The sequence below is a fragment of the Anguilla rostrata genome, chromosome 1 (genome assembly GCF_018555375.3).
Source record: "Anguilla rostrata isolate EN2019 chromosome 1, ASM1855537v3, whole genome shotgun sequence".
Taxonomy (NCBI): Eukaryota; Metazoa; Chordata; class Actinopteri; order Anguilliformes; family Anguillidae; genus Anguilla; species Anguilla rostrata.
In genome coordinates, this window is record NC_057933.1 from 67,694,532 (window position 1) to 67,722,407 (window position 27,876).

The 27,876-nt window shown below is 40.5% G+C and overlaps 2 protein-coding genes across 8 annotated transcripts; both read right to left on the minus strand.

Annotated features, from left to right (window-relative positions):
• Positions 1 to 1,272: 1,272 nt before the first annotated feature.
• On the minus strand, positions 1,273 to 15,705 carry bnipl (BCL2 interacting protein like). 7 transcript variants are annotated; one of them, XM_064352168.1, is made up of 11 exons: positions 15,598 to 15,705; positions 15,392 to 15,443; positions 10,234 to 10,311; positions 9,771 to 9,841; positions 9,056 to 9,298; positions 8,638 to 8,826; positions 7,917 to 8,019; positions 7,481 to 7,612; positions 4,291 to 4,377; positions 3,672 to 3,770; positions 1,273 to 3,095 (listed from the first exon to the last, which is right to left on the minus strand). In XM_064352168.1, exons 2-11 carry the CDS (start codon positions 15,433 to 15,435, stop codon positions 3,071 to 3,073), a joined length of 1,071 nt encoding a protein of 356 aa, XP_064208238.1. In that variant the 5' UTR covers positions 15,436 to 15,443; positions 15,598 to 15,705; the 3' UTR covers positions 1,273 to 3,070. The 7 variants fall into 7 exon arrangements, with proteins under 7 accessions (XP_064208238.1, XP_064208281.1, XP_064208231.1 ...); XM_064352211.1 differs by having other exon boundaries at positions 10,234 to 10,314; positions 15,598 to 15,700; XM_064352161.1 differs by having other exon boundaries at positions 15,392 to 15,705.
• Positions 15,706 to 18,175: 2,470 nt separating this feature from the next.
• Positions 18,176 to 27,461, minus strand: prune (prune exopolyphosphatase). The gene is made up of 8 exons (XM_064352103.1): positions 27,203 to 27,461; positions 23,248 to 23,352; positions 22,669 to 22,871; positions 21,814 to 21,998; positions 21,171 to 21,329; positions 20,963 to 21,057; positions 19,929 to 20,087; positions 18,176 to 19,384 (listed from the first exon to the last, which is right to left on the minus strand). The coding sequence occupies exons 1-8, from the start codon at positions 27,239 to 27,241 to the stop codon at positions 18,914 to 18,916; spliced, it is 1,416 nt and encodes a 471-aa protein (XP_064208173.1). The 5' UTR covers positions 27,242 to 27,461; the 3' UTR covers positions 18,176 to 18,913.
• Between the last annotated feature and the right edge of the window lie 415 nt (positions 27,462 to 27,876).

Below are 27,876 nucleotides of genomic sequence, written 5' to 3' on the forward strand. Positions count from 1 at the left end.
TCCATGACCAGGCTTTCCCAGTCCTGAGCATGGCAGTCTGCAATCTGTGGTCCCCCTCCCCCACCTTCTGGGTGAAGGAGCTTCCATTTGAAAGCTTAATCCGTTGCATTTTTACTGAAGTGTGGTCATGTACCCAGTCCTTTTTTTCCTTTTAAAACCGGGGCAGACCACAGAAATCTCAACAACCCCTAATGACGTTTTTTATTTACATTACCAAGCCACAACGAAACAGTGATAATACTTCCAAAACATTCCATCAGTTTGCATAGAGCTGTACAAAAAATAAGCAGTGTCCACTTCAGTCTGTGTTAACAGATGTCGGAAAGAAACGGCTTTACGAGGAATAAGGCACCAACAACATTTCGTTTCCTTTGTTCAACAACGTACTGTACCATTGCCAGGCCACAGCTGAGACTGCACTCAAAGGAGCACCACATGCACTGTAAAAAGCTTCAGTGAGTGAAATCTATGGCCTGTTGTTGCTCATTGATTACATTTAATTGATGCAATTAGGCCTGGTATGCGATTAGAATGCATTTCCCTCTTCAAACTGGGGAAAGTCAGAGGGCTGATAGATGGCATGGATTATTTCTGCAAAGGGATTTTATATACCTTCCTACAAGCTTTACAACCAGTGAGACCAGTGTTTATCAAGTTTAACTCCGATGAAAAAATTCTATGTCCAAAAAGTCATGCAATCATGCAAATCTTGCAAACAGATGGCCAATTACAAACCATATTCCAAATGGATTTAGTTAGTTTTTTTGTTAAATCAATGCATCTGCTCATGCAGTCCTGCAGGTCATTAAAGAGATCTCAAGGCTATTGGATGACGCATATCTAGTTTTACAAGCACTGATAGCAAAGCAATTTAAATGTAAAAATGTCTTTATATAAAAATGTAATTTCTGGAAATGAAATCCTGAGATGACAGTGTTCAGACAGATACACCATACACATACAATATCTCTCACAGAGCTCATTTAAAAATATTTAGCACTCTACTCTGTTTCAAATGATTATTGTGATCTTACAGGCAACATAATCTGAACTGGACTCTGTCTCTGGATTATTTCAAAGGGTATCGCTCATACAGTATGAGCTCTGTAATCACTGGGTATAATTTTATTTAAAGTTTGCGGTGAAATAATAAATTTGATCCCTGGATATTCTTGAAATTGAAATCAACAGATGTATGGGTGTGCAGTGTAGAAAAATACAATAAAACCTGATGAATAGTAAGAAAAACAGAGGAGTTTAGGAATCCAAGGGTGAACGAACAGCACTTGGCGAGCTTTATAAACAACATACAGTACATGTTTGAACAAAACAGTGAAAGGTTTTTGGTGAAGTAGTGTTACCACTTACAAAACCACTATAATTGTGTCCTTATGTAATAACATATAATTTAGGTTTTAGCTGAAGAAATGATTATAGTAAAGCCTGGAAATACAGTAACACATAATTCAGTGTAGTTCATACAACAATGTCATTTTTTGTCCTTGATTTGTGCTGTTCACAGAATGAGGTTGTTCCATATGAAGGGTTAAAGGGTACTGGAAATGATATAATCTTAAACATTTCTTCAGTTCCTGTTTACGGGTCAAAGCCAAACAGTAATAACTCCCCCCTATTTCCCCAATAATGCTACCTCATTTCCCTTCCCTGTCAAAGTACGTTTCCTGAAAGTTCCCACTGTGAGATTCAGAGGCCTTCTCTAAAACCAAACACCAATCCACCCACCCAACTGCAACCCCATATTAAAGGTACAGTTCACTTTCAGTGGAAACAGGTATGTGCTAAAAACCCTCCCAGTGTACACAGTACTCTTCAAAAAAAAAAAAATCAAATACCAGACATAACTTAACATAATAAGAAAATCAGCCCCAAGGATTTTCAGTCTGTTATAACTGAATGTACAGGTTGTCCATCTGTTAACATTGTATAAATATTTGCACTGACAAGGAGCAATAAAATGGCTTTTGCTTACAGAAGTGGACAGAACATGAACAGTTTCTTCTGCATTTGCTGCTAGGTTTACAATAAGATTTCATTGCATACTGTTCTCTAGACTGCTCCCTAAAAGCACATAGTGATATGCCATGAATTTAATGTTAAGTTGTACATTATAAAACATGTTTTAAAGTCAAAATATGATACAATGCATTTTTGAAGACAATACAAACTTCAATCACAAGGGCAAGGTGGTCTTGACACTTGCACTTAGTGCCTGAATAAATAGTGTTTTTGTTATAACAGACAGTCTGCCTTATAATAGTCCATTTGCCCAATAATAGCTCGCATTGCTCACCCAACCAGTAATTAGGCATTCCCATTGATTTTAGCAATATCGCACCCATCAATCTCACTGTAGTTACGCAACAATGCCGATGTCGTGTAGCTCCTCCTCACGGGGAGGGAGGGCGTCCGTTCTGTTCAGGCAGCGTTTGGTGACGAGAGATGTGTGGGGTGCTGCGAGAATGAGCTCATTCTGAAACATCAATCAGCTCGCTGTGACGGACTGGAAAAGTGCTGAACTGCTAGAGCCTGTTCTGACAAAACTTCTTTCCCAATGTTCATGTCTTTCCCTTTCCAATAAACTCTCAATTGAAATCTCCATTCCTATTTGACTGGATGCAGGAAGATTAAATAGAACACTGGCAGTAGAAAAGATCTGTGTTGCCAGTGCTGAACTTCCTGGCAGTGTTGCGGAGACCCTTAATCAACACCGTCATACAGACTGATAACCATGGCTATCGCCAACGAATAGGGCATAGAGTTTGCCTTTATTACCCTGTGGTATTGAGTGGCATCATTATATAAAAATACCTCAACAGACCTCCTCCCTTGCACCAAATAACTGGGATATACTATATGTGTCATCACACGCTGTCCCTCGTGCCACTATTCAACCTCCCTATACTGTACAAGGCAGCCCTTGGTGCTGTGAAACCGTGACCCCACACTGTAGGCCTGGATGCTTGCACTAGCCTTCCCAGCCTCGCCCACACTTCTTCCCAGCTCTCCAGTCCTTATGTACATTATATTACAGGGAGATGATGAGGGCGATTCACCTATTCATCGTCTTGTCAAACCTGTAAAACAAAGCGCAAACAATGGCTTTGCTTTGGAGCACTCGCTTGACAGGTAAATGCATGCAAAACACATTTGAAAATATGAAAGTGATTCAGCTTGGGGATAAGGTGCCTGGAGGTGGGGAGGGGGGGTGCTCTCAGAGAAGACTGCGCTTTGTTGCTGGTGGATTATTCCTGTCTTTGGAAATGTTCCATGGATAAGCCATTTCTTGTGATTTGTCTTTTCTTGAGAGCACCTTTGTCCACACCCATAGTTGTGAAGAAATATGTCTCGTGACTGTAAAAGCAGAGTGTGCTGGGAAGCATTGCCCTTTTTATTATCAGTGCCACTACTACCACACCCCACTTGGGAGATTTTTTTAATATGCAAATTTTACAGGTATAAACATATGGTCAAACTTTTCCAGAAAAAGTAATGTGTTGTCATAGCATACGTCAGTTAAAAGTTCAGTTGTACTGAAGGTGCTTTCCCTGCTTCTTCAAAGTTTTGTGGACACTTTAAACGTTGCTTTCTTCGTCTAGCATATTTGAAAATTATTCTCTCGTACGTATATCCCAGGCAGCCCAGTAACTCACTGTCGGATGCAGTCAGGGATCTGGACATGCTCCATCGGGATGAACTGCTGAAGCTCCAGCAGGCTGTTAATGAAGCGCAACTTCCGGCTGAACTTCACACTGCAAGACACAGGATTACCAATTACCAACAACACAAACACACTGAAATATATTGCATTGCCATTTGAATTATCTTCATGACAAGGCATATTGAAATTTCCCTAAAACATTACACTTCAGTGAATAATATAATGTATTATAATCCAATATTATAATATATTGAAGTTTCTGCAATGTTCTAGCAGTCATGGGAATTTAATACAAGTGTATTATCTGGAATCTCATATAATTTGTTCCTTTTCCACATGAAAAGAATTTGTTGTCATAGCATAGGAGCTAAATGATCCAGATAGTGAGCTGTGGAGCATGTTTGAGTAAAACATCTCTCTCACATACACTCATAAACACATATGACAGCTTCTCTTCCGAACAGACAAGGCTGGTAGCTCTTTATAGCTTCATTTATGCTACCAAGCCACAAGGCCATTGGTCATTTGCATCTCCCGAGTCCATCCTATTGTGTAGCAGACCATTCAAAGTATTTTTATTTGGCACCGTTTGGGGCATTTGGGCTACGCACCTGATGAATGGCTTGACGATGGTGATCAGCGCTTTGATATACCAGGTAGGGTGAACAACAAACAGGCCTTTCAGATCCTTCCTCAACCTGGACCAGAAAGACAGAAAGGCATGAGAGAGGGGGACACAAAGACCAGGGCAACTGAAGCTTCTGCCCTCCTCAATTTAAGCATTTATGAGCAACTTCACTCTTCACTCTTCAGTGAACAAGTTCCAGACCTGTGAATCACTTTCCACAAACCAGGATGATTTGTACTAATGAAACCACTCTGGATGGTAGCATAATTAATCTGCAACATCATTATTGGATTATAAGAGTGCCTTGGGGCCTGTCTAAAACTGAGACTGATGGAGCAGTTCTAATAAATGATTATTATGGAAAAGCCAATAATAGGAGGATGTGCTGTGCACTGGAGGTTCAACTGAGAGGGCTGGCAGCAAGGATTATGGGAATTATTCAAAGAAAAGGCTGCTTTTAGTTCAATGAAGTTGACATACTGAGCACACCTCACTCTAACAGAGAACATTAACAAAACAGTGACTCAACACTGTGTGTCGAATGACACATCAGAGGCACCACTGTCTGGCCTAACCTGAACACCCACACCCTGATTTCACCATGGCAATCGTGTGACTGGGAGTTACTGCTGGACTGTCATCATTATTCACCCAAACAGAACGGAGGGGGCAAAGCCTGGAGCTGAAGCTGCCAGACGCTCCACATCAAAAGCAGCCGTCATGCAGGGGCTTGAGATGTGACATCATGAACCTCACCAGGTGTCCATTTCACACCAGCAGAGTTAAACTTGCGTTAAACCTTTTTTCACCTGAAGTGACCCCATCGCCACCACAACTCTCTCTCTAATAAGACAAAATAATTCATCTTTGTTCAGTAACTAATCTCACATCTCATTCTCGTCCTTCCATAGGGACAGAGTCTAGCATGTGGTCCATCTCTAAAAGTCTTACCCATATCAAAGCAGTTGGGAGCTTGGAATTCTTAGCTGTGGTGTCCTAAACACATATAACACTTTAATTCAAGCTCCAGTTGCATTCTGTTCTCTGGACTCATGAGGTAATGTCTGAAGACCATTTTGTCACTGCTGCCCTGAACGGCCTCCAAAATGCCAGGAGCCTTGGTGTTTGCATGCAGACTCGAAATGATAGAGATAAGTTTCCCACAGCACAGTTAAGCATGACATCACCCTCGAGCCTCATTCTTGTCGCCAATGGTGACCAATGGGTCAAACAAGTACAAATCATTTGAGGGGAAGAACCGTGAAAAAATTTATTTTGACACACGGATGATTGTGGATGATTGTTTTGAAATACTGAGAATTATTTGCTAAATGTTATATCCACATTCCAGCATTTTACTGAATTTTATATAATTTGAACTTAATTTACTGCAAATATGAAACAAATAAGGCACCGTGTCATTGAGTATTCATTTTAAATTTGATGGGGAGCATGAGGTCAAGCATATAACCATCTCCTGTTATGAAATGGTTATGTGTTATGGTGGTCAGCGCTGAAAGGCATGTACAGTGAGCTGGGGTTGAGCAGCCTTTATAAGGAAAATGCAAACGTGCAGTCACAGCGATAAGACCTACTGACGGCAGAGCAATTACATGCACTGAAATATGCAGTAGAGTGTCCTTAATTGTCATTTTGATGCTCCAAGTTTTAGCTTTTTTCACAACCCTGTTTAACAATCAGAATTCACCTGAGCCACTGCACCATGATGCGTGCTTTTAACTAGGTTAGTACAGAGTTTGCATCATTGGCTTTTAGATGATATAGCTTCTCACAAAGAGCTAGGTCTCTCCATAAGCCTATATATGTATAGGGTGAACACACACACACCCTGACTGTAACACTGGAGTCTACAGTCTGGAGTCAGTGGGTTATCTGAGGAATGTTAAATAGGAACAGTTCCCTTCTGATAGCAGCCCTAACAGGCAATGAATTATCACAGCATTCCTGTCATATTTCATACTGGGGGCTCAGAGGGAGAAACTGCCAAGCATCAATCCCTCACGTTTCTCTGGCACTCCCATTCAAACCAAGCATTCATGAGTGGAGTGGGGAAAGGATTAGTGTGATGACTTGAGCGCCCTTTTGTGGCCTATTTTGGAACTGCACATATCAAGTGTCAAATATGTGCAGAGGTTGTTCCACAATTCTTCAGTTACAAATAAAAATGCATAATTCATAGGCATGCATAATGCAATGAAGGAGATTCATCAGAAATTTATCTAGAAAATTAGGAAATTTATCTTCACAGAAGAAAAATATCCATTTCCTACCAAAAGAATGTCACACGTAGTTATCAGTAAGTGACATTTCCTCTTGTTATACTCCATTGCCCATGAACAGGTACTTGATATCACAACAAAAAAAAACTTTAAAGCATACTTTAATGGTTGTGCAGGCACACAGAAATTTCCCTTTAACCACTGAAGTAGTTTCCATTCTATTTTAAAGCTGCTATTGTTTTTTAAAAACAGTAGACAAGTCTGAATACTTTTCTGTTCATTTTCAATCCTCAGAAGGCACTGAGAAGCCAGTCATGTCCCTTCTGCCTCTTAGCACAAAGCTAGTGATCTGCTAATATGGATATAAATTCACACATTAAAACAGAACCATTTTAGCATGTATAGATAAATACAGCTTAAGTATGAGCCTGCATTAAGGGTGTGTCTAATTGTTTAATTGACCAAGGACACTAACAAAAAATATTTGTATACAAATTCCATTTACATGCAGAGGGAGGAAATGACCGGGAGGAAATGTATTTTGGCTTTTACATTACTTAGATGGCAATTGTGTTGGTTAGGAAAGATCTTTCTTTTTTTTATTTCACCTTTATCATGCCTAGCTTAAGACCCCATAAATTGATTAAAAATATTTCCTGGTTATTAAAAAGAAATGAAGACTTTTGATAAAAGAGTATCTACTGAAGAAAATGTAAGGGATCCCATGATACATTTTATATGCAAGTATTGATTCCAAGGATGATAGCCAAACTAGGTAACTTTACCCGACCCTGTGTGCTACTTCTTTTCCAAAAAATCTTTCCCATCATTTGGTGACTGTGGGGTCGATGCTCAGTGAAGTTCTACATAAAACACTGCCGCAGTGCTTGGAGTGCCATTCTCCTATCAGGATCAGGCGGAATCGTGTCTCACCTCCTGTCCACGGTCACGTAGCACTCACGCAGCCATTTTATCGGCGGCATCTTGCTTCGGGGGGCCATTCCGCAAAGGTACACCATCACGTAGTTCTCCGAAACCATCAGGTCCAGGGTCCCCACAATGTACCTGCGCCCAACATCCATCCACACAAAGAGCTTACATTGTGCCCGGAAGGTTCTACTGTAACTGCTGTCAGTCAAAGAATGTGCTGCACATGCAAGAAATTGTAATAGTATTTCTATAAACAAGTTGAATTTGGTGGGGATCCAATTAGTATTTCTGAAAACAAAAATGCATGCATAAAATGCTTCCGTTGACTGCCGAACCATTTGAAATTGTTATTATAATTGATAATTATGCCCTTCAGCTTCGCGGGCTTGGTTCAGTATGATAATTGTTGGTGCTGAATGCCTGGCTGTAGATACACTACCTGAAGAGATTCTCCATGACGTATTCATAGTGCTCAGTGGAGCTATCCGGGAGATAACAGGAGGAAAACACGATGATGGCATTCATTCCATCCCCATAGTAACCTGGAATAAATGAGACGACATGTGGTGGATCCTAAGGACAAGTTTTATAATTCGAGTTTTATTAATTTAAAGATGACAACCAGGAAACAGTACCTTCAGATGTAAACCAGAAAGTCGAAATTATCATTCCGCCAACTTTATATGTGAGGCCCTTCCTCTCCCCTCGCTATTCTTTTTTAACAGTCATAATAATAAGCAGAGGTGGTCGTAGCAGTAATGGTTTATGTAGATCCAGATATGCAGTATTAATAGTTTTGGATTAAGTTCTGGTGCCTTGGTTTAGTTGTCCCACCATAAATCTGAATCTGAATAGCATCATTAGTACAAGCCCAGTTCCTAATGAATACACCACACTTCATGAGCATTGAATGGAAAGCTACATATTTGCTTTGCTAATGATGAGAGTATTGTTCCTTGCAGTAAAAGCTAATGTTGAGAATAACAGTGCCACTAAAATAAACAGTCTGGTTTACAATGCAATTCAACTGCAGTGATGTTTCTAAAGACCATCCCACTATCCTTTATCCTGGACAACTTTCACATGCATTTGTATAGGAGTGCAAAGTTTCATTCTCACCCCAACCCTCCTAGTCTGTGTGACGCTCATCCCAAACTCACCCCCATGGGACAGCACCTGGAGGTAGGGCTCCAGCACACTCATGTTGACGCGGACCTCCTGCCCAGCGATTCTGAACCGGCGCCACCTGCGGCCCTCTTTGTCCACCTGGTCCATGTCCATCTCCACCTGGTCTGTAACAGGTGTGCTGACCTTCCTGTCCTCCTCGCTGTCCATCCGGGGCAGGTCATCTGCCAGAGGGACGAATTCAGGGTCACAATCGCCACATTCTTAACCCAGGCACATAAGCCCCAATTCAACACTTAAAGCCTCACAAACACACAAGATGACCTTTTATGGAAATCACATCAGAACAGCAGAGGCACGATTAACGCACTACAGAAATAGCCTCATAAAGAAAAGACAAAAAAAATTATCCTAGCAGCCAAACCGAAAAGAGGATTTTTAAAGATCCGTTACCCTCCCACTCCAGTTCGTGCGCGCTGTCGGGGAAGTTGCAGGACTCGCTGTCGGAAGGCGTCTCCAGGGCCTCCAGGTTTATGTCCAGCTCCATGTCGTCCTCGGGGGAGGTGGAGAGGGCGGCCGCCGCAAACTCATCCGAGATCAGGGAGTCGGTCTGGTCGAGACCCAGGATCATCCTGGGGGCCGCCAGGCGCCTCTTCCTGGGCTTGCTTCCAGACAGCGCCAGGCTGCTGGGAGGGACTGCCAACACCGACAAAGAGCCATCAGACCCCCCCAATACAGACTAGTTCTTCACTACAGGATTACTCTGTCATCCTTATCTATTCAGGAAATGCCATTGCCGTGCCAGATTTTTAGAGGTAAATGTTTTTGCATGACACAGGTATTATCTGGGATGTGCTGCAATGCATTTAACGCAGCTCTAATCCATAAATGAATTTCCATCCATGTCTTTGGACAAGTACAACCAGTGCATAACTTCACTGTAATAGGGGGAAATTCACAATTGACATAGTCCACCCAAACATGAAGTTTTACCAAAGAGCTTTTTATTTGTCAAATGAAACCATTTTGTTAATAGCGCTGTAAGTGCCTTTAATTCTTAGTTCTTCATCATAAAATAACCTGAAGTCAGTGTAAATATTCTTTTTAAGAAAGCATTAACTTTAATAAAACAGAATTTTATTCTAGCAAATATAAGAAAATGAGTTACCAGGTCTGCCTGTCTCTGCAGCAGGAGCATCCAGCTCATCCTCCGGGCCATGAGCATATTCTGGAAGTGGCCTAAAAAGAAAAAGAAATTTCAGTTACACATTATTTACAGTGTTTTACAGCTGAAGCCTGCATGCTGCTTAGTTTAATATTTGCAGCACCACTGACTATTAAATAAACATGTTAGAAAATGTATCCAGTTGTCCTGAGAGATCAGCTCAGTTTAAAATAAAAGCAAAACACTAAACTAAAACTCAAAAGAAAGCACTCCTGAATGTGTGCTATATATCTTGCTGCTTTATACAAATAAGTCCCTACCTTACATGATACTTTTCAAAAAACTGATTTTACTGAAGGACTTGAGATCACTTGGGTTTGCAGGAGCCTAAGAGCACCGTCGAATCCTAGCTGGCAAATGGGCTAGAAGTCTATTGTGAATTATCTGGTCAGTAATAGCCTCTGACCTGGGAAACTCTTCATCCTGCCACTCCTCTCTCAGCTCCATGTCCTTAAAGTTAGGCAGAGTCTTTCTGCCTTCCGGGCTGCTGGGAGAAACACATGTGGGTCAGAGCTCAGAGGAGGAGCCATCTTAGAACCGCTAAATAAAGTGTAATCTAAACATGGACGCCGTGGTCAGAGCTTACAGCACATAAAACTAGGCACCCTCACAAGACAGACTGAGCAACTTTGTAGAACACTATGCAAAAAAAGCCTGGGTTTCATTCTGACACACTGCAACATATCACTCTTGTAGACGGGGTCCACCCTATCTGACTCATTGATCAGAGTCAACAGAACCCAAAGGCACAACTGCTTAGAGCAAACACAAATCGTTTGATAAAAGTTGCACAGCTAACTCAAATTTGCCGTGCATATGATCATACACATGTTGTACACACTTGTTTTAAAGAGCTGCAAAGACAGCAGAGATGCACTTATAGAGGTGTGATGTCCACAAACTTCATAGCATAGTTCATTTATATATTCTTTTGAGCCCAATATTTAGAGCCTCTTCTTTTGAAGTCCTCAAGCCCACTCGTGTTTCTCTTACAAGTTGCTCCTACAAAACACATACACTCAGTACAGAATAGAGGGAACAGTTCAGCTTGTGCCTATTCTGCTGTTGTGTGTGCGTCCTCAGTCCGCCATTATTTCACTCCACCATCTCTGCTTGAAAGTCAAACCTGCCAGCAGCCACACAACAATCAGCATAGACAAACACTTTAAAAAGGAGTCTTACTGGCTGCACACATGAAGGTGAAGCAACAGTGAAGTGATACAACTGTGAGCCAAATCCACTTTAAATCAACTTTGAATGTTCATCTCCACACTGGAAACACTGCAGGCAGCCTTGAAATACTCAAGGCTTATCGATTCAATTAGGCAGGCCGAATATTTCAGGGTGTTCCTCAGCACAGATGGCTTCAGAAGGTCAGAAATCAACGAACACGTTAAAAGCATGATATTTGGCTATACATAAATATTTTATTAAATTTCATAATGAAGCATTAATCAGGAAAAACTCCCTACATTTCGGTGTGTCGTTATCTGTGTAGCTACTCCACAATAATTGTTAAAGAACATCAATGGATGCCAAATTACCTTATAGCAGTAAACAGTGAAATGTTTGCTGCCACACAATATAAGCGTGTGCTACTTCTAGTGGCTTGAATCAATTCGTGTATCTAAATGATAACAAGAAAATCTGTCTAAAATGCCACGACACAGTCCGTAAGAGTTTTATACTAAAAACATCAGTTGTCCTCTGTTTCTATTTCATATCTGTGATCTTTTAATTAGTAGTAATTTCAGCCGACATACAATATCCATGTGAGGAAGCCCACGAAATGATGTGGTTTTTCTTACATTTGAGTAGCATACGCAATGAGACTAGGAGTGCGCGTCAACCTGTCCCAATCGGCTCTACTTTCAGTATTTTATGTACTGTTCTACAAAAGGAAGTAGTCCGTTTTTTTGGTTTTGTTCACATGCGCTAAAAAACAAAGCACACACATCACATCGTTTCACATCCTTTTCAAAGTTAGAAAGACCCACCCACAGAACGATTAAAACAATAAACTTTTTTGTTACGTTACCTGTATTGTTTGGTGGTATAATGCTTTACAGCGTGTCAGACATATTTTCTTTTATTTGTTTTTTTTAACTCGCTCGACGGAGGTTAGCACTCCTGGAAACCGGGAGAGTCAGATACAGCTCGCAGCCAATGAGAGGGCTGCATTCGCAGTGACAACAATATTCGCTACACCTGAAAGGTGAGGTGGCCATTCTACAACGCCCAAATGAACATAGTGCGGCGAGGGACCCATGAGCTGCACTGACCCGCCTGTATTTACACAACTTAGTAATAATAACAACCTACATACGCCAGCATATGTAGCCTCTTTGTACGAAAATTATTGTGCGATGTAAAGTTGCAAACAAATCATGTAATAAGTGAATTCTTGCATACCCAGTCGCGTCCACTGCAGCTTACTATGTATTGTCATTATTGTTTAAAAAGGAGGGAATTATACAAACATATGCAGTAATTCATCTATTTCAGGACAAACGATTTTCCATTGAAACATCCCTATTCCCTAATAATAGTTATGTCGATTAGCAAATGGAGTCGCAAGTCTACAACAGCATAAAGATCTGCCATGCAGCAAGAGAAGAGGTTTCTCTTGAAAGGCCCCCGCCCGCTGTATAGTTCAGCGATTCTCAGATTTTCTTGTGTAATGAACCGGCTACATTGCATATAGCCCGGGGGCAGGGTTTATACCAGCTCATGAATTAACCACAAAGTGAAGAAACAACTGGGCTCTTTTATTTCAACAATAACCTCAGTTGGGACAGATTGTGCAAAACAATAAGACAAGCCCCAGCTCATCATGGCTATGAAACTGCCAGCTAAATTATTGTTCAAACAGTGCCATTGAATTGCAACTTAAAGTCATTTGAATGAAATTGAAATTGAAAAGTTAATATAATTCATGTCAGATGACAAAGCCATGGTGGGTATAAACACTTTGATATCAAACTACCTCATTATAAGCATAAACATGCCTCCACAATATGGACTTCTGCTTTTTCCTGTCCAGTGGTTTACACAGTATTGAAGAGACTGCACCACACTCAAATAAAACAATTATTTTTTCCCCTGTAGTAGTCCAGTGAGTAACTAGGAGCACACTGTATTTTCATTGAATTTTCTCTTTAATCCATACATTTCAGACTTAAGGAACTGAAATAAAGTTCTGCCCTTTATAATTTCACATTACCCAGGTGAATACGATCATGTAATTTTTGGTATGCTCTACAGTGCAGCTAAGATCAAGTATATTTTATGAGTGGCTAATAAAGCCACTGTATATTATGCCGTATTATCATACTGAATATCTCCACTCTAAAAGCTGAGTAGTGCTCAATTTCAGGGAATAGGAGTACCTAAGTTGGAAACACAAGAAGGGGTATTCACTCTTCATTTTGAGTCCATTCTGGGGGCAGTATTCTATTTCATTTAAGAATGGGTGTGGCTGTATTTCTGTATTTCTTTGTCCTGTAAGGATTCATCTAGCAGACTGTATTTATTAATTTGTACTTATTGCCAGTTTGTTAATGCTTTTCATGCTTTTCATAAGAATAGAAAAGATGGCATGTCATACAATCATCAGCGCATTCTTATGTGTGAACTGTACATGGAACTCAGCACCTGAAAATCTAGTTTGGTTTTGTTCAGTCCTTTCCCTGGCACTCCCTAATTTGTGATGCTGCTGATGCACTGTTCTTGTCAGCGTTACACCTCCAAACAGGTCTGAAATCAGGTCATGAAAGTATGTATAGTACGTCATTAGACCATGATGAAGCAGAACTGTCAGTTCTCTTCACTTTCGTAAAGAGCCTTACCCTGAAACTGAAATATGAAGTTTTGCCAACTTCTGCTCTTTTGGATCCTTCTGATGATTTTCAAAACATAGCATCCCGCCAAATCAGTTTGACTGTTGAAAATCATTATACTCACTGCAGCTCTCCAGATTCCTCACTTTAAAAAACAGGCTTAACAAAGATTGGGCCTGGTGGAGGAACATTTTATGGAATTTTAGCTGAGGTACACCCTGTTTCATAGATCAAATCACAAGTCTATTCGGAAGCACAAGTTCACATACCACAATACAGAGAACACATTTTCTTGCTTTATATGTAGACTCATTTGGTTGTATCAGCTCTAGCAGAGTGAATACATGCATTACACATTACAGCGCCAGTGAAATGCACCTGTTTTGGGGTAATATGCCATTCGGGGCCTGATCCAGATACTTGTCTGTGATGGTGAAATTTGCACCAAAAAAAGAAAAATGGGACAATACTTCTATTGTTGTGAGGCTCTCATTTTAGCCCAACAAGGAATGTATACAGTATGTTGTCCTCCATCCAGCTGTAATACGATCTTGTGATGGCAGCTGTCTGCTGAAATTTCTCTTGTTGCCTCCACCTAAGTCATTATTGGCAATAGAGGGGAGTGCTGTGATCATAAGACCTTGCTAATGAACATCCAGCTAGACAGCCACTCATTAAACAGCACTGGTCTTGGATGCCTGTGGAATGTTAAATGAAAGTCCCCTCTTGTCGAGACAAGATCTAGGATGGAGACACAGGTAAAAAAAATACAAGGCATGGATCACAGTATGAGAAAGAGGGCACACAATCACAGAGGGCTGATGGGAAGGAAGTCACAGATGTCTCACTGTGCGATGGACGTGATTGTGGTGTCCACAGGTGGACAGCCACTGTTATTGTTCTGTGTGGTCCAGCATGGGGATGAGTCGTTTCATCAGAAACCAGTGTATACAGCAGACAGAGCAAAGTGCTGTATGCCATTTAGTACTCTGAGAAAAATCGTGCTGCCAACAATGTAACTGAAGACACAGTGCCATTGTCAAAGGAGTTGTTCTCGAAAGCTCTTCAGTGTCAGCAACTGAAAAATGCAATCTTGCTGCCCCACAGTTAACAGAAATACGGTTGACCAATCAACCCATATTGTTGGCTTAGATTATTAGTGTTGGCTGATATATAATGTGAGATATCATTGTAAATTGTGGTATTCATTGTTTGTTGCAAGAAGGACAGATGTAGAAATTAGAAGCGAAATTAGACAGTAGTGACTTGATGGCTTTTGAGCCGGCAGTATCAGTAGAGTAACGTTCAATTGGAGCTCAGGAAGTCAGTTGAGCCAACCCTTCCTTAAATGACCAAGTTCTGTCTCTCTGTACTGATCCAGTTACACAATAGCAGGCTGTGTTTTCTCATTTCTCACTTCTCTATTCAGTGGCTTTTGAAGAAAGAACTGTGTGACTTTGTCACAAGATGTGACTCTGACCTCAACAACACTGACAAATCACCATATCAAAGTCGATATTTGTTTTCATTGTGAACTGCAGTGTCCAATTCATGTCCTTCAGATGCTGAAACCAAGCAGTGATTGGGTCCTCAAAAATGTATTTTCATCTTTTTAAACCAACATGTATGCCCACACACCACACAAGCTGTAATAAAATGTTGCTGTAAAACATCTATACAAAAAACTCTATACAAATTTGCTCAATTACTCTTTGATGGACTTACCTATTGAGCACGTACTGGTCCCTCTGGTCTGTGTAAGATCCCATGGCCTTCACTACAAAAGCAAGATTGAAATGGGTCCCAGAATAGGGAAATACATAAAGGAAATTTCTCTAGTTTTCCTTCACGGTAAGTGAACTGGTCCTTCACAGTGGCCCTCCACGTCAGTGATTCTGTGAGTGTGTTTCTATATCTGTCAGTGAACTCACCCTCTCTGTCCCTACAGGTTCTACCGCATTTCACTGAGACCTGCTTCGGTTGTTCCCGATTGGCTGGGCTCACCTGGGTAGCCTTGTTCTCCCACAACCACAACAACACACTCAGCAGAGAGGAAGGAGGCAGATGCCAGATCAGCAGATGCCCTCAGGGTCCTAAAGTACAACCGCAAAACAGTCTTAGGTTCCAATAGATGCACTACAGAACCATATGAATTATTTTATTGTTTGTGCTCACAGATCATATCAGTACTGTAAAAGTACTATAGAACAAGGCAGTCTCAGCACTTCGATGCTACATGTGCCTACACCATCCCTGCTGTATTATTACTGTGTAAGGATTGAGATGGATTCACCAGGAGCAGAAAGACAACAAAAAGACAGCAGTTATTTTAATGAAAGATTTACTCACTAACTTTATTTTTAGATGTGAATTAAAATTAATTTCAGGAAAGAAATACAATGTCTTGATTGTAGATTTTTGAAGTCACAGCAAACTGGTTTTCTTCCAATTTAACAGAAAGTAGTTGAAGCCGTTCCAAGTGAGAGAGAACATCGCCTGTACAGACATTCTCTCACTTGGAGTCTTTCCAAGTGAGCGAACATGTGACCTTAACAGAATCATTTTCATCACCATGAAAAAGAAAAACTGCATAAAATACTAAAGTAAGCAATTTTTAAATTACTCGACCGAATACTAATCGCTCACTTTTGAACAGAATATTTTCTGTTGAATCAATCACGTTTAACTAGGCTGCCCCCCAATGGATGTATTGAAGCCATGCACGTGACAAATATTTAGATTTTTCAACAAAAAAAAAAGAAGAAGAAATGTTGTTTGATTGCCACCTTCCATTTATTAAATACTTCCTCCTTAGGCACCACCTTCTTCTGAAAACCTACCTTCCTTCTAGACCAGCCCAAATACTCAATTTGTATTTCCTGCTTCCAACTGTTGTATAAAAGATAAAAGATCACACCTTTACATACCTCAAGTCATAACAGATTACAACAAGGAATCTGTGTGCAAATTGCTGGATTGATACGCATATATATTTTTTCAAATATGTTTACGTAAATCTACCACATACTTTCAGGACCAAGGTTCTTTAGTGAGGCTTAGTGTACTAATGTCCAGCATGCAAATAAATGTTCCACAATGCAAATGTAGTTTCTGCAAATATATCAAAGACCCTTTAAAAACTACTGTGTGTGGATGGAGCCTTACCAATGGGTTGTTTATCTTGAAGAAAAACAATGGATAATAGAACATGTGTCCATGTAGCCACTTAAACAACGTAGAAGACAGGACGTTAATCAGTGTGTTCATTATCATTGTATAAATGTATGAGGCATCAATATAAAAAAAAAAACAATTTAACACAAAATTACATAAGAAGTGTACATCAATGCAATTTTACTGAGGACATATTCTTTCAGTACCTTCACTCAGAATCCAGCTCAATCAAGATAAATCATGCTTTGATATACTGTACTATAAAGGATTGGTAATAAATTATATATTTATTCAGTAATTAAAACAATCAAGCATCGAAACTTAAAAAGAACATCATAATATTACAATTACATTTTATCAGGTTGTTTCAGAATAATTATATACACTATTTGAGCTACTTCACATATCAAAATCAAACCTGGTAAGCAGATGCCTGAGACATTATTCTTGGGTATATGGCTGTAAACAATGGTGGTAAAAAATAATTCTCATATACCAATAACACAGTGTGGTTAAGCGTCTAACATATTTGTATATCCTTCCAGCCCAGGGCATTAAGTCAGACTCACCTGCATGGAGCCTGACCCTTCAGCTTCACTACAGAATGTTTAATTATTTGAACTGCTCCTCAGTTAACCCCTACGACCACTGAAGATATGTACCTGCACCCCTTGTAAGTTTAAGAAACATTATGCATATCTCGCATAAGCATGCTACACTTTCACTCTGTAGTGCACTCTATGTAACTAAATATCACAAGCTTTAACAAAAGTCTAAATGCTTCACTTTATATTGATAGAAATGTCTACTCTAACAATATACTGGTTAGTTGACATTAACTAAAGCATACAATATGTAGCAAGAACTTAAATCTTGAGAGAACCACAACTAAAACACTGAGACCATAGATGGTAGGACAGGAAAGTGGCATCAGTGTCTTACTGATCCAAACTCCAGCAGGGTAGCATTTATACTGCTTTTATAGTGTTACCTCACTCACTGATACTTTCAAAAATGAAGTCTCAATTCATCACGTCAGCGACATAAAACCTATCCAAGTGAAATATACACATCAAACAAGCTCAATATTAGGTATAAAATACTGATGAATTCTTCATGCAAGGGGTCCAAATAATTTATTTATGTATGGAACAGTGTGTAAGCAGTGCTTCTAATCACAGTAGCCCAAACTCACTTGCTTATACAGGCCCATTATAGCTGTATCTGTCAATCAAACAGCTCAGCAAAGGGAACTCCTATTCATGTGAAAGAGATAGGGTTGTTTTACTGAGGAGAGTGAGAAAGGAATCAGGGAAAGAGATTTTTTTGCTGAATCTGAGTTCAGAACCTCTTGGAACCCACCAGGGTCGCTGTCAAGGGGGGACAACCAGGTACGCTGTCCCAGGCACTGGAGGAGGGCAGGCCCAACGGCCTGTGAACTTGTGATAAATATTATTAACCCAGGCCCGGGAATAATATAAAAATAAAATTTTGTCCCGGGACTGGGAATTTGCCCCAGCAGCCCTGGAACCCACAATCCCTGTCAACTGGCCCAATTCAGCCAGTGCTCAGATCATGCACGATGAGGCAGCAAGGAAGTGAGAACCAGTTAAACATTCATCACCACACGCAGAGAAGGGTCACTGCTGACATCCTGCTTCAGTAACTGTTCAGTGCTTCAAAGTGTAGCACAGACTCGAGCTGCTAAATCCATCTGTCTGAACAGCACTCCTGGAGAGCAGATATACAGCTCCTTGGCTTACCATGGGGCTAATGCCCATCAGGACAAAATCCACCCCTTCATGAAGACCCACCTGACAAATATCTATGTGGCAGAAATACTGTCTTTGTGGTACACTTAACTTTTCACTATGAGAGCATTGCATTTTTTGTGGGATAGTTTTTCCTTCTGGCAGTTCAATTTTTCTTACGCTACAATAACATGCTTCGGAACATCCTCGCTTTGGAAACTACTGGAGGCAAGATTCCAGTCTGAATGCTCTTAGGTAATAAAAGTTGTTTAGAGCAGGATGTTTCAGGAGGCAGCAGTGGGTGTGGCTAGCTCTCACCCAATCACTGCCCGCGTGGTGGCCTGTCCTCTGTGCGTGCCTCATCGGTCACTTCCCTGAACCTCTCCAGGACGGCCTCGGCACTCACACTGGGGAGGCCCCTGTCCAGGGGGCAGCCCTCCACCAGGCTGTTCATGGGGGTAGGAGGCACGAGGGAGTCTTCCTCTACCCCAGACTCCTCTGCAAAAAGCCGGTAACGCCGGGAGGCTGTGCCGGGTCGGGCCCGGGACTCATCATCTGTGACGGGGCCGCAGGAGGAACCGAACTGCTCCTCCAACTCCCCCAGGTCCTCTGGGTTACTGCAATGCACCGATCTCCTCCCCCAGTCCTTCAAACAGTCCCTGATGACAGGCATAATTTCTTTACGGGAAGCCAGTGCGTTACCCTGGAGATAGGCCTTGACTTCGGCACAAGGGCTGCACATTGGAGACAGGTTCAAGCAGGGGCTGTGGGCCTTCTCCAAAGCTCGGCTCATCTAGAGCCCAGGAAAAAAAGGTCAAGAACTGTTCCTCTAAAGCGTATCTCTATAAATAACACATAAATTATGGAGTTTTAAAGATTCACCAGCAATTACTTCACATTTTGAATAAAAGTATAGCTTTTAATGCACACTGACAGGTATACTGTAATACTAATCCAATATGCTATTCATTCCCACAAAGATAGAATTAACAGTAAATTTCAAACAGCACTTTTTACATAAGGAGTAATGACACAAAATGGATGTTCTCATATCTGAATGCTCAACAGTACCCTCAGAACAGCCTAATTGGACATCTCAGACCTTTAATAATCCTTGTACTGAATCCTTACAATATGAATGGAATAAATGCTCAATTAACCACAGTATATATCTTGTCTTGTGATGAAAAGCTTTTCTCACATACCGTGCCAATTGTTAAGGTGAGAGAGCACAGTAGTGACACATTTTATAATATCATACTCTTAAACGCCTAATAGAGATTAAAATAAATAGCCAACATGCTGTACACAACAGCCACCAAGACTGTAGTTATTACCTCCTCCCTGTAGATGGTGCTGGAGCTGTAGACAGCCAGCTGGCGGAACAGTTCTTTTTTCTCATTGATAGAGACCATCATGGTGATGACCAAGCTGTAGCCGTGTCTGTCACAGAACTCACAAAGCTCCCGCTGTAAGCCTCTCCTTTGGAGAAAAGCCTGCCACAAAACAGTTAATCATACATGCATATGGTGCCAGTCAAATATCACAGACTTCTCACTGACTCCAACCCCACGCAGATGGATGGTAGCACTTTCAAAAATACAATAGTATGTTTATGAACTTACAGAATAAAATAATGATCTATCAACGAGTCAAAGTTTAAAGAACAGTCTTCATTAAACCCTGTGCAAGATAAAGTTTGGAAACCCTTTGTGTACAGAGCTATTGCTATGATTTGAATATATGATCACAGTATTACTTTTGTCAGAGGTGATGATCCCTATTCTGTCTCGGGCAAACAGACCATTTCATTTAGTGGAAAATCAACATTGTGAGAGGACACACGTGCCCTTGATCTAAAGCATGCAATCTGAGGTCTGAGTCATTTTATTCAAACTATACTTTGTAAGAAGCAAAGTAGAAATGTTGAAAAAATGTCATAGAAAATAAACTGACACAAATGAAATAATAAATGCATCAAAAACGATGATTATTGTTTACTGTTGATATGTATTTCTGCTAAAATGCACTGTAAACTGTGCATTGGAATGTATTTGTTTATTAATATCACAATTTATTTGTTTATACTTTTATTTTTGGGAACTGTAGCGCAAAATGTATAATTAATATCCTTTGTAAATGCCAAAATAATGAGGCAATCTGACATTCCTGCATTCTGAAACGTGTTTGATTTGGCCATGGTCACAGACACCATTTTATGGTCTAGTAGGAAATTACACAGGTGTGACCAACATACCGATTTAATCTCTCGAACTAGAGATTAAGCACAACCTGTTCCACGTGAGCGGTACATAACATACCGCTGATGTAAGAATTAATTAACAAGCTCATAGACAGCATGAGAACTCACCTCAAGTGTCATGTATATAATACAAACGGCCAGTTTTAAACCTTCCCCCGATGCCACTTTCAAATCCTTCATCAGCATCTGTTCTGTAGAAAGGCCTGTGACACATGGTTAGGGCATAAATCATAGCTATTAAATTCTTTATTATGCGCACATTCATACCAGAAGTCAGTCCGGAAAGCTACGTAAAACACAGCTCCTTCAGTTCTACCTGAAATATCAAACTTGGCATTCTGCAGGGACTGGAAGAGGGCGCCCCTTGGTGGCAGGTCTGGGAAGCGCGATTCCAGAAGGACGGCATACTTGCTGTCCTTGGGTGTGACCTTCCCTGCCTCTGGCGCCATGTTCACACAGTCCGTGATTATGGTGCCTACAGTCACACCACAGAGGTGAAACAGCAGCGGTTACCAATGCTGCCTGCAGGACTGAAATTACACCAGCAGGTAACAGTGGTACCAGTAGTCAGACGAAAGCAGGCATCAAGCAACTCAAGCAGTTAGAATGTCTGTGAAATTTCACTCAGATGTGTTTCTGATGTAGAAGGAACATTTGCTCAGGCCGATTGCAGGACACCAAATGCAGCTGTGTGGCATTTCTCTGAAACTGTTTGCAATGCAATTGTAATAACAATGCATGCAGAATCAATAAGATTGAATGAATGACAGTAAGAATCAGTCCAGTTCATTTATAAATAAAGTTCAGTGAAGTAATTAATGGCTGAATCAACAAATGTCTAATCCACAAAAAAATAGGTAACATATTGAGCACGACAGTACAAATCTGACCTTATCTTTAGAAACTGATTGTGCAAGCATCCCTAAGAGCAGTGTGTACACTGCTGCCATGGCGATTACCGTATAAGAGCTGAGCCACCTGTTGGTCTAGGACTTCAGGGGCCTTCTGCATTATTCGCTCAGTCACTAAGGTGGCACAGGAGCCCACAGTCTCCACGGTAACGAGACAGGAGGGGGAAGGCATTCTTTCCAGCTGGTGATGGTCGATCACCTCCACAACAGCACCCTCCAGGTCACAGTCAGTACTGCGGAGGAAAAGCACACTGATGAAAACTGATCGAGTGCAGCAGCACTGGTGCTTATTTCCAACTGTTAATAAAGCAGAAATTAAATTTGATCAAATGGAAGTGTTAAAGCATTAATTAAATCTAAAATCTGCTCCAAATCTTCAGCGGCTATTGCTTTACAATAGGGATTCTCCTGAAAGATGTCAGCATTTCAGGGTACAGGGTAAACAAAGGTCAAATTAAGATGAAGATGATATAAAGGACTGCAGTTACTGTGTATAAATTAACTGCTGTTATCAGCAGTAACATTAATGCAAATTTTTGCATGCAGACAAGCATGAAAATGCCATGCCAATGTAATGTAGCACATTTAGAATGTGCTACATTAGGCTTACAGATAAATACATCTGATGTTCAAAGACAACTAGAGAAATCCAAGAGGCAAAATCCCAATTTAGTGCCATAGACAAATAATCACATTTTATGCATACTTAATTCAACATAAATGCAAATATTAAGTGAGGTCAAACTACCATAAGAGATATTCCCTACTGTGATGCAGTCTTGTGTTTATGTTTAGTAACTTAATTTCCTTATATACTAATAGGGGAAGTATTGAGACAAGTCAGAACAATATAGAGGGGCATTCCTGCAGAGAGGGGTGATTTTCTTTTCCGTGACCTCTGACCTGGGAAGCGCATTATGGTCCACCAGAGTGAGAGCCAGCTTTCCAGCACGGTGAAGACGATGCAGGTCAACTTCATCTCGGAACACCAGGGCATCCTGGGTAAGGCCGCACTCTCGCAACAGGAAGCCACTGTCCGTGCGCAGGGGAAATTCAGCCCGTGGGATGTTCAGAACTGGGACTGGGGTCTTTTCAGAACCGGACACCTAGAATATGGAGGGTGGCAAGTCAGGATTGAAAATCACAAACCTGCCTATGTACCTTTTAGTTTCCACTTATATCTCCTTTAATTCTGTTCACATTTATCCTTGGAACACCTTCAGTATGTAATATTTCATGATGTACAGTTGTGACTGGACCACTCTATTTTGATGAATGAACAGTTGATGCTGACCTCCACCACAAGTATATATTTTAATGCAGCACTTGATCATTAATTTTCACTAGACAATAGGAAGATCCACAAATCTTTTCACTATTAAATGAAAGATTTAGCAATATTAAATCACTCAGTTGTTATCCATAAAATCAGGAAATGATGGCATACTGATGTGCTCACTGTAAGGTGTGAATGGAAGTCACCTTTGAGAGGAAGTATGCAAAAGTAAGGGAAGACACCATGGAATCCAGGTCACAGGCCTCATTCCCCAGGACAACATGAAGTCCAGGACTACTTTTTGGAGGGCCCTGAAAAAGACTGCTGGTGTTAGGTACAGAAACACGTGAAATTAGGGGCGTGCTATGAATAAGGAGCTAATTGCACTTACAGATTAGTAACCCTTTTGTTCCAAAAATATGTAACAACCATGTTAGCATTCTCCCTTTTTGGAAGGCAGATCTGGGAAACCCCACAGGCTACTGGTAGCCTTAATGTGCTATGACAGAAGATGCTAATAGCTGACAATCAGACACCCGCGTTTCCTCAGACCCTCCTAGCTCCATGTCACCTCAGATCAAGAGCAGGGCCCGGTAGACTGGAACATGGAGCAGGGCGGCTATGACTGTGTTCTCACTGGCTACATGACACCATGTCTGGGTAATGGCATGTTTGCTTAAAATGTGGTCAGCATGGTTGTTTTTTTTTGTCTAATTCTGTACACACAACTCCTGTATTTCTCATCAGTATCAGAGGTCTGGAGGTCAACTAGCTCTCCAAGAACATAAGACGAACTGCGTTTTTTTTTTTTTACATCCAATCTATTATCCATTGCACAACTATCTTAAACTCCAACAATGCCTACATTTTCTAGGGTGAAGTCTCACATGAAAAGTACAGGAGCATAAATACAGTGGTTTGTCTTTTGTGGTTAAATTCTAGGCAGTAACAATCTCCTATGTACCTGAACCATAGGTCGATAACAACATACGAATAAAACAAAGTCGTGATAAAATAATTAACCAAATGCTGTAAAAGCTATCCTTTAGATAGCTAATATCACTATCTAAAATGTGGCCTAAACAGCATGCTTCTTTCATTTAAACTGCTGTAAAGATATGTCCTGTTATGCAGGAGGGATGTTTAAAGCTCTTGTAACACTGTTCCATACAATGGCCATTTCTCATAAGTCAATGCCTTGCCTTATGTGCTTTATAGCCCAGTACAGAAGAAAACGAACCTCACTTCATCACTCAGTAAATCACAAAGAATCTGACTGAGCATGCCTAACAACATTTGTTCCAATCCATTCTTGTTCTTGTTAGCAATGTGTGTGCCACAGCTATATCAATCAATAACTACTCTACCATTCATCACAAAGATGCCTGTATACCTTTGAACAGAACCACCCTAACAAAGATTAATATACTATATATAACAGTAGGCACTTATATTTCAGACACGTCATTTATTAAACAAAAGCCTTGGCAAATGGAGGCCATTTTTCCTCAAGCTTATGTGTTCATGACAGAATTTATCTCCTCTTCAAATTAATGCATTTTACCTGAACTATCCATTTAAAAATGGAGTCAATCATGCCTGTCAACCAGCCTCAGGACTGTGGTTGTACTCGTATGGTTATATTTTGGCATAATTAAAGCAGGGATGATTCGAATGGCAATAGGCCTACATGTTCTCTGTGTTTATTTTGGTCACATGTAATGAATCCTTTTATGTGAGAGTAAAATTCTCAAAGTGAGATGGAAAAAGTCTATGTATTGTTTTCCAAGATGTCAATAGTACAGTCATTCAATGTGCCACAGAAAATAATGTAATTACAAAAAGGAATGGATGTGATTTAAAAAACAAATATAATGTCCAACGTGTGTATTGTTTTTAATTAAGGAAGGATAAATGTACACCATTATGAACAATACACTGATACACACACCATACTGGACGAATGCATTGTATTTAGGCTAATTCTGCCATCCTCCATCTTCCATAGAATTTCCACACTATTGTAATGTAAAACCAACATCTTTCAGACAAAACCAGCTGAGCTTTATTCCAGAATCAGGACAGGAGCCAAAAAAAGCAACACACTAATTAATTTTTTTAGGAAATGACATCTTGAGTGTAAAGACTGTTCAATTTTTTGACTTGTTCTATTGTCCCAGGCATGAGCTTAGCAATAAGTGATCCCAGTGTGAGTCATTGCATAGAATCTGATTTCATCCTCCTGTGTGAAAGCACAGCTATTGTTCATGAGTCCACTGCGTGTTCCATCACCATGCTGATGCTGTCAGTGACATAACACTCAAAGGACATAGGCTGGCTATCAGGTCATTTATCTCCACTCACAAGGTGTCTTGTGGTGCAAGACAAGAAATGATTTCTTACTGCCTAGGACTCATTTGCAAAATGAAAGTCAAGGGCTAAATAAACTCTCACATGAACATGGGCAGTGATCAGAGTAAATCAAACCTCGCTGGGTGACTACAGAAGTTCTCTCATGTGAGCATTATCACATTGAACCAGCTGGACAGAGGCACTTCATCCATCCTTAGAGCACCCATTTAAGGACAGCCAGGCAAAGATGGGAAGTGAGCTACACTTGGCCCAAAGTAGGCAAAAGTAATGGGTAAACAGAGAGAAAAGCACAGCCTTATGCTGAGGGGCACCATAACAGTGACAGTACACAGCCCGTCCTCAGTGAACACCGGAGTCCTTAAGTAGCTTTAAAATGTGTTTGTACTGGTGTAATGGTTACAGCTTTCTTTGTTTTGCCGCACTGCTGATTACCTAGCCTCACTTAGCCTTCCAGCCATGTGGCATGACTGCTTTGTTCAGTCAGCCTGCCACTTGGCTGGTAAAAAGTCTCCTGATCCCTTATCCACTGTGATAGGAGTACAGTAAAGAAGATATTCTGTCTATACGTGTCTCCTCTTGCTGACAGTTTGTGTTCAAACGAATCCCTATTAGCCTCCACCATTCACGTTAAAATAATTATGCATTACAAGATGCATTAAAATAATGTCCAAGTCTGTTCTCCTAGAGTAGAGCTTTTAGAGGGTCCATCTCCCTTGGCTGATCTTATTTTCTCATCAAGGTTGGCCACCTGGAGTTAAGGGTTGGACTTGGGTATAATAACCTGCTGATTAGAAAGGTTAGAAAAGACTTGGAGATGGATTGAGTAGGGCATGTCCAGAAATCCTGGAGGAGATTTTTGGTACGGACACGGGCTACACCGAACATTGTGAACAGTGGCCCTCCAAAGAGCAAGTCTTAAGACAGCGTTAATTGTTATTGCTTCCAAGTGCTTTTCCTTAAAACAGCACTCATAAAAAAAGGTTTCCATGAATTTGGTAATTTAGTCCAAATGCACTGAATGTGTATATTAACATTAAAATATATTGCAAGTGCCTTTTCATTTTACGTCAATGCACTGTGACATATTAATCTCAGGTTTCACTGACCACTAGCATACTCTTTACATTTCTATTTATTTAGACAGGAGTTATATTAGAGGTCGTGTAGAGTGGCGGGGTACAATGACATTACAAGAAGACCTTCAATATGACCCTACGATTTGAATGTTTTCATCTTGTGCAGATCAAAGGTTACAAAGAAGCCAAGATAGGCAATAAATAAAGAACATAAATGCAGGAAAATAAACGATGCCACAATTCGACTTAGCTACACTGCTACTACGGTACCAACACGTTTTACATGTTTAGCTAAGCGAGCCAACAAGGCTGGCAAAAAGTCAACTTTCAACGAGTAGAGGAAAAGGCACATATCGCTATAATTAAAAGGTGTTCTACTATTTAAAAAAAAAAAAAAAACATTAAATCTAGTCAACTATAAGGCTGAGTGAATTAACGTTAATTAATTTGAATCGATTTAAGTTAAACTGACTTTTAATATTTCAACAGCGTAGGACATTATTCTTTAAAACATGGAGTTAGCTTGGACGCACCTAGCTTGTGTACAAGTTTATCAGAATCTGTACAGCTTTCTTGACAGCGTTATTTTTGCATGTAGGTACATGTGCAACGACCAGTAAAACTATTGCTTACAGTAACTAGCAAAGCACTGGATAGTAGTAAATTCCTTCTCGTAAACACGCAATGGGGATTATGACGTCCGTGATGTTACCTTCAGTACAAACTGACAGCTCCGTAAAAAACACTCCATATTCACAAGAGTTCGGTAAATCCTGGGTTTCAGACTGATGGTTAGTTAAAAGCTTCCTTTCTTAGCGGAGCCCAAGAATAGTCTTCACGATTTTCTTTACTATTGCTACATCAAAATTATTAGCCTCCACGTGTCGCCCAGCCTGTTGTCCCAAGACACGAGGTGACGTGTTCGGGGGCTGTAGTGTTCGAGTAGCCTACTGTTCTTTATGTATTCCTGCGTCAGTCCTGGGGGAGATTTGTCAGTCATGCGTGGGAAGCACGCTTTTCCAACGACTCGTATTTGGCTTTTTAAAAAATCCAGCCTTACCCATTTTATGAGCATGAGATTACCACGAAAATACTCTCCTGAATAAAATAGTTAGAAAATACCAACTCTCCCAATTCCTTCCGTTTTATTTTTTCCAGAATTGTGTAATCATTTAAACTCAATTCAGCAAAACATAAACCTCAAATGTTCATTATGGTTTACCTTAAAATTCTGCGTTACATGCGAGAAATAAATTTGGGTAACTTCCACTTTTTCTTTATTGTGCCCAGATGAACGCACTTCTGTAGTAGGCGACAGTATGCTAGCCTACTTCTTTTATCTCAGAAATAGACAGGCAATATACATTAATCTACTGTAAATGAATG

Excerpts from the sequence above, each read along its gene's own strand:
- bnipl (XM_064352211.1), bottom strand. The coding sequence starts at position 15,435 with ATGGGATCTTACACAGACCAGAGGGACCAGTACGTGCTCAATAG. Across the intron at positions 10,315-15,391 it reads GACCAGTACGTGCTCAATAG|CAGCCCGGAAGGCAGAAAGA; the intron begins GTAAGTCCATCA and ends TGTTTCTCCCAG. Across the intron at positions 8,827-9,055 it reads GCACGAACTGGAGTGGGAGG|ATGACCTGCCCCGGATGGAC; the intron begins GTAACGGATCTT and ends TCCCTCTGGCAG.
- prune (XM_064352103.1), bottom strand. The coding sequence starts at position 27,241 with ATGGAGTGTTTTTTACGGAGCTGTCAGTTTGTACTGAAG. Across the intron at positions 21,999-22,668 it reads GACCATAATGCGCTTCCCAG|TACTGACTGTGACCTGGAGG; the intron begins GTCAGAGGTCAC and ends TTTCCTCCGCAG. Across the intron at positions 20,088-20,962 it reads TTATATACATGACACTTGAG|GCTTTTCTCCAAAGGAGAGG; the intron begins GTGAGTTCTCAT and ends GTTTTGTGGCAG.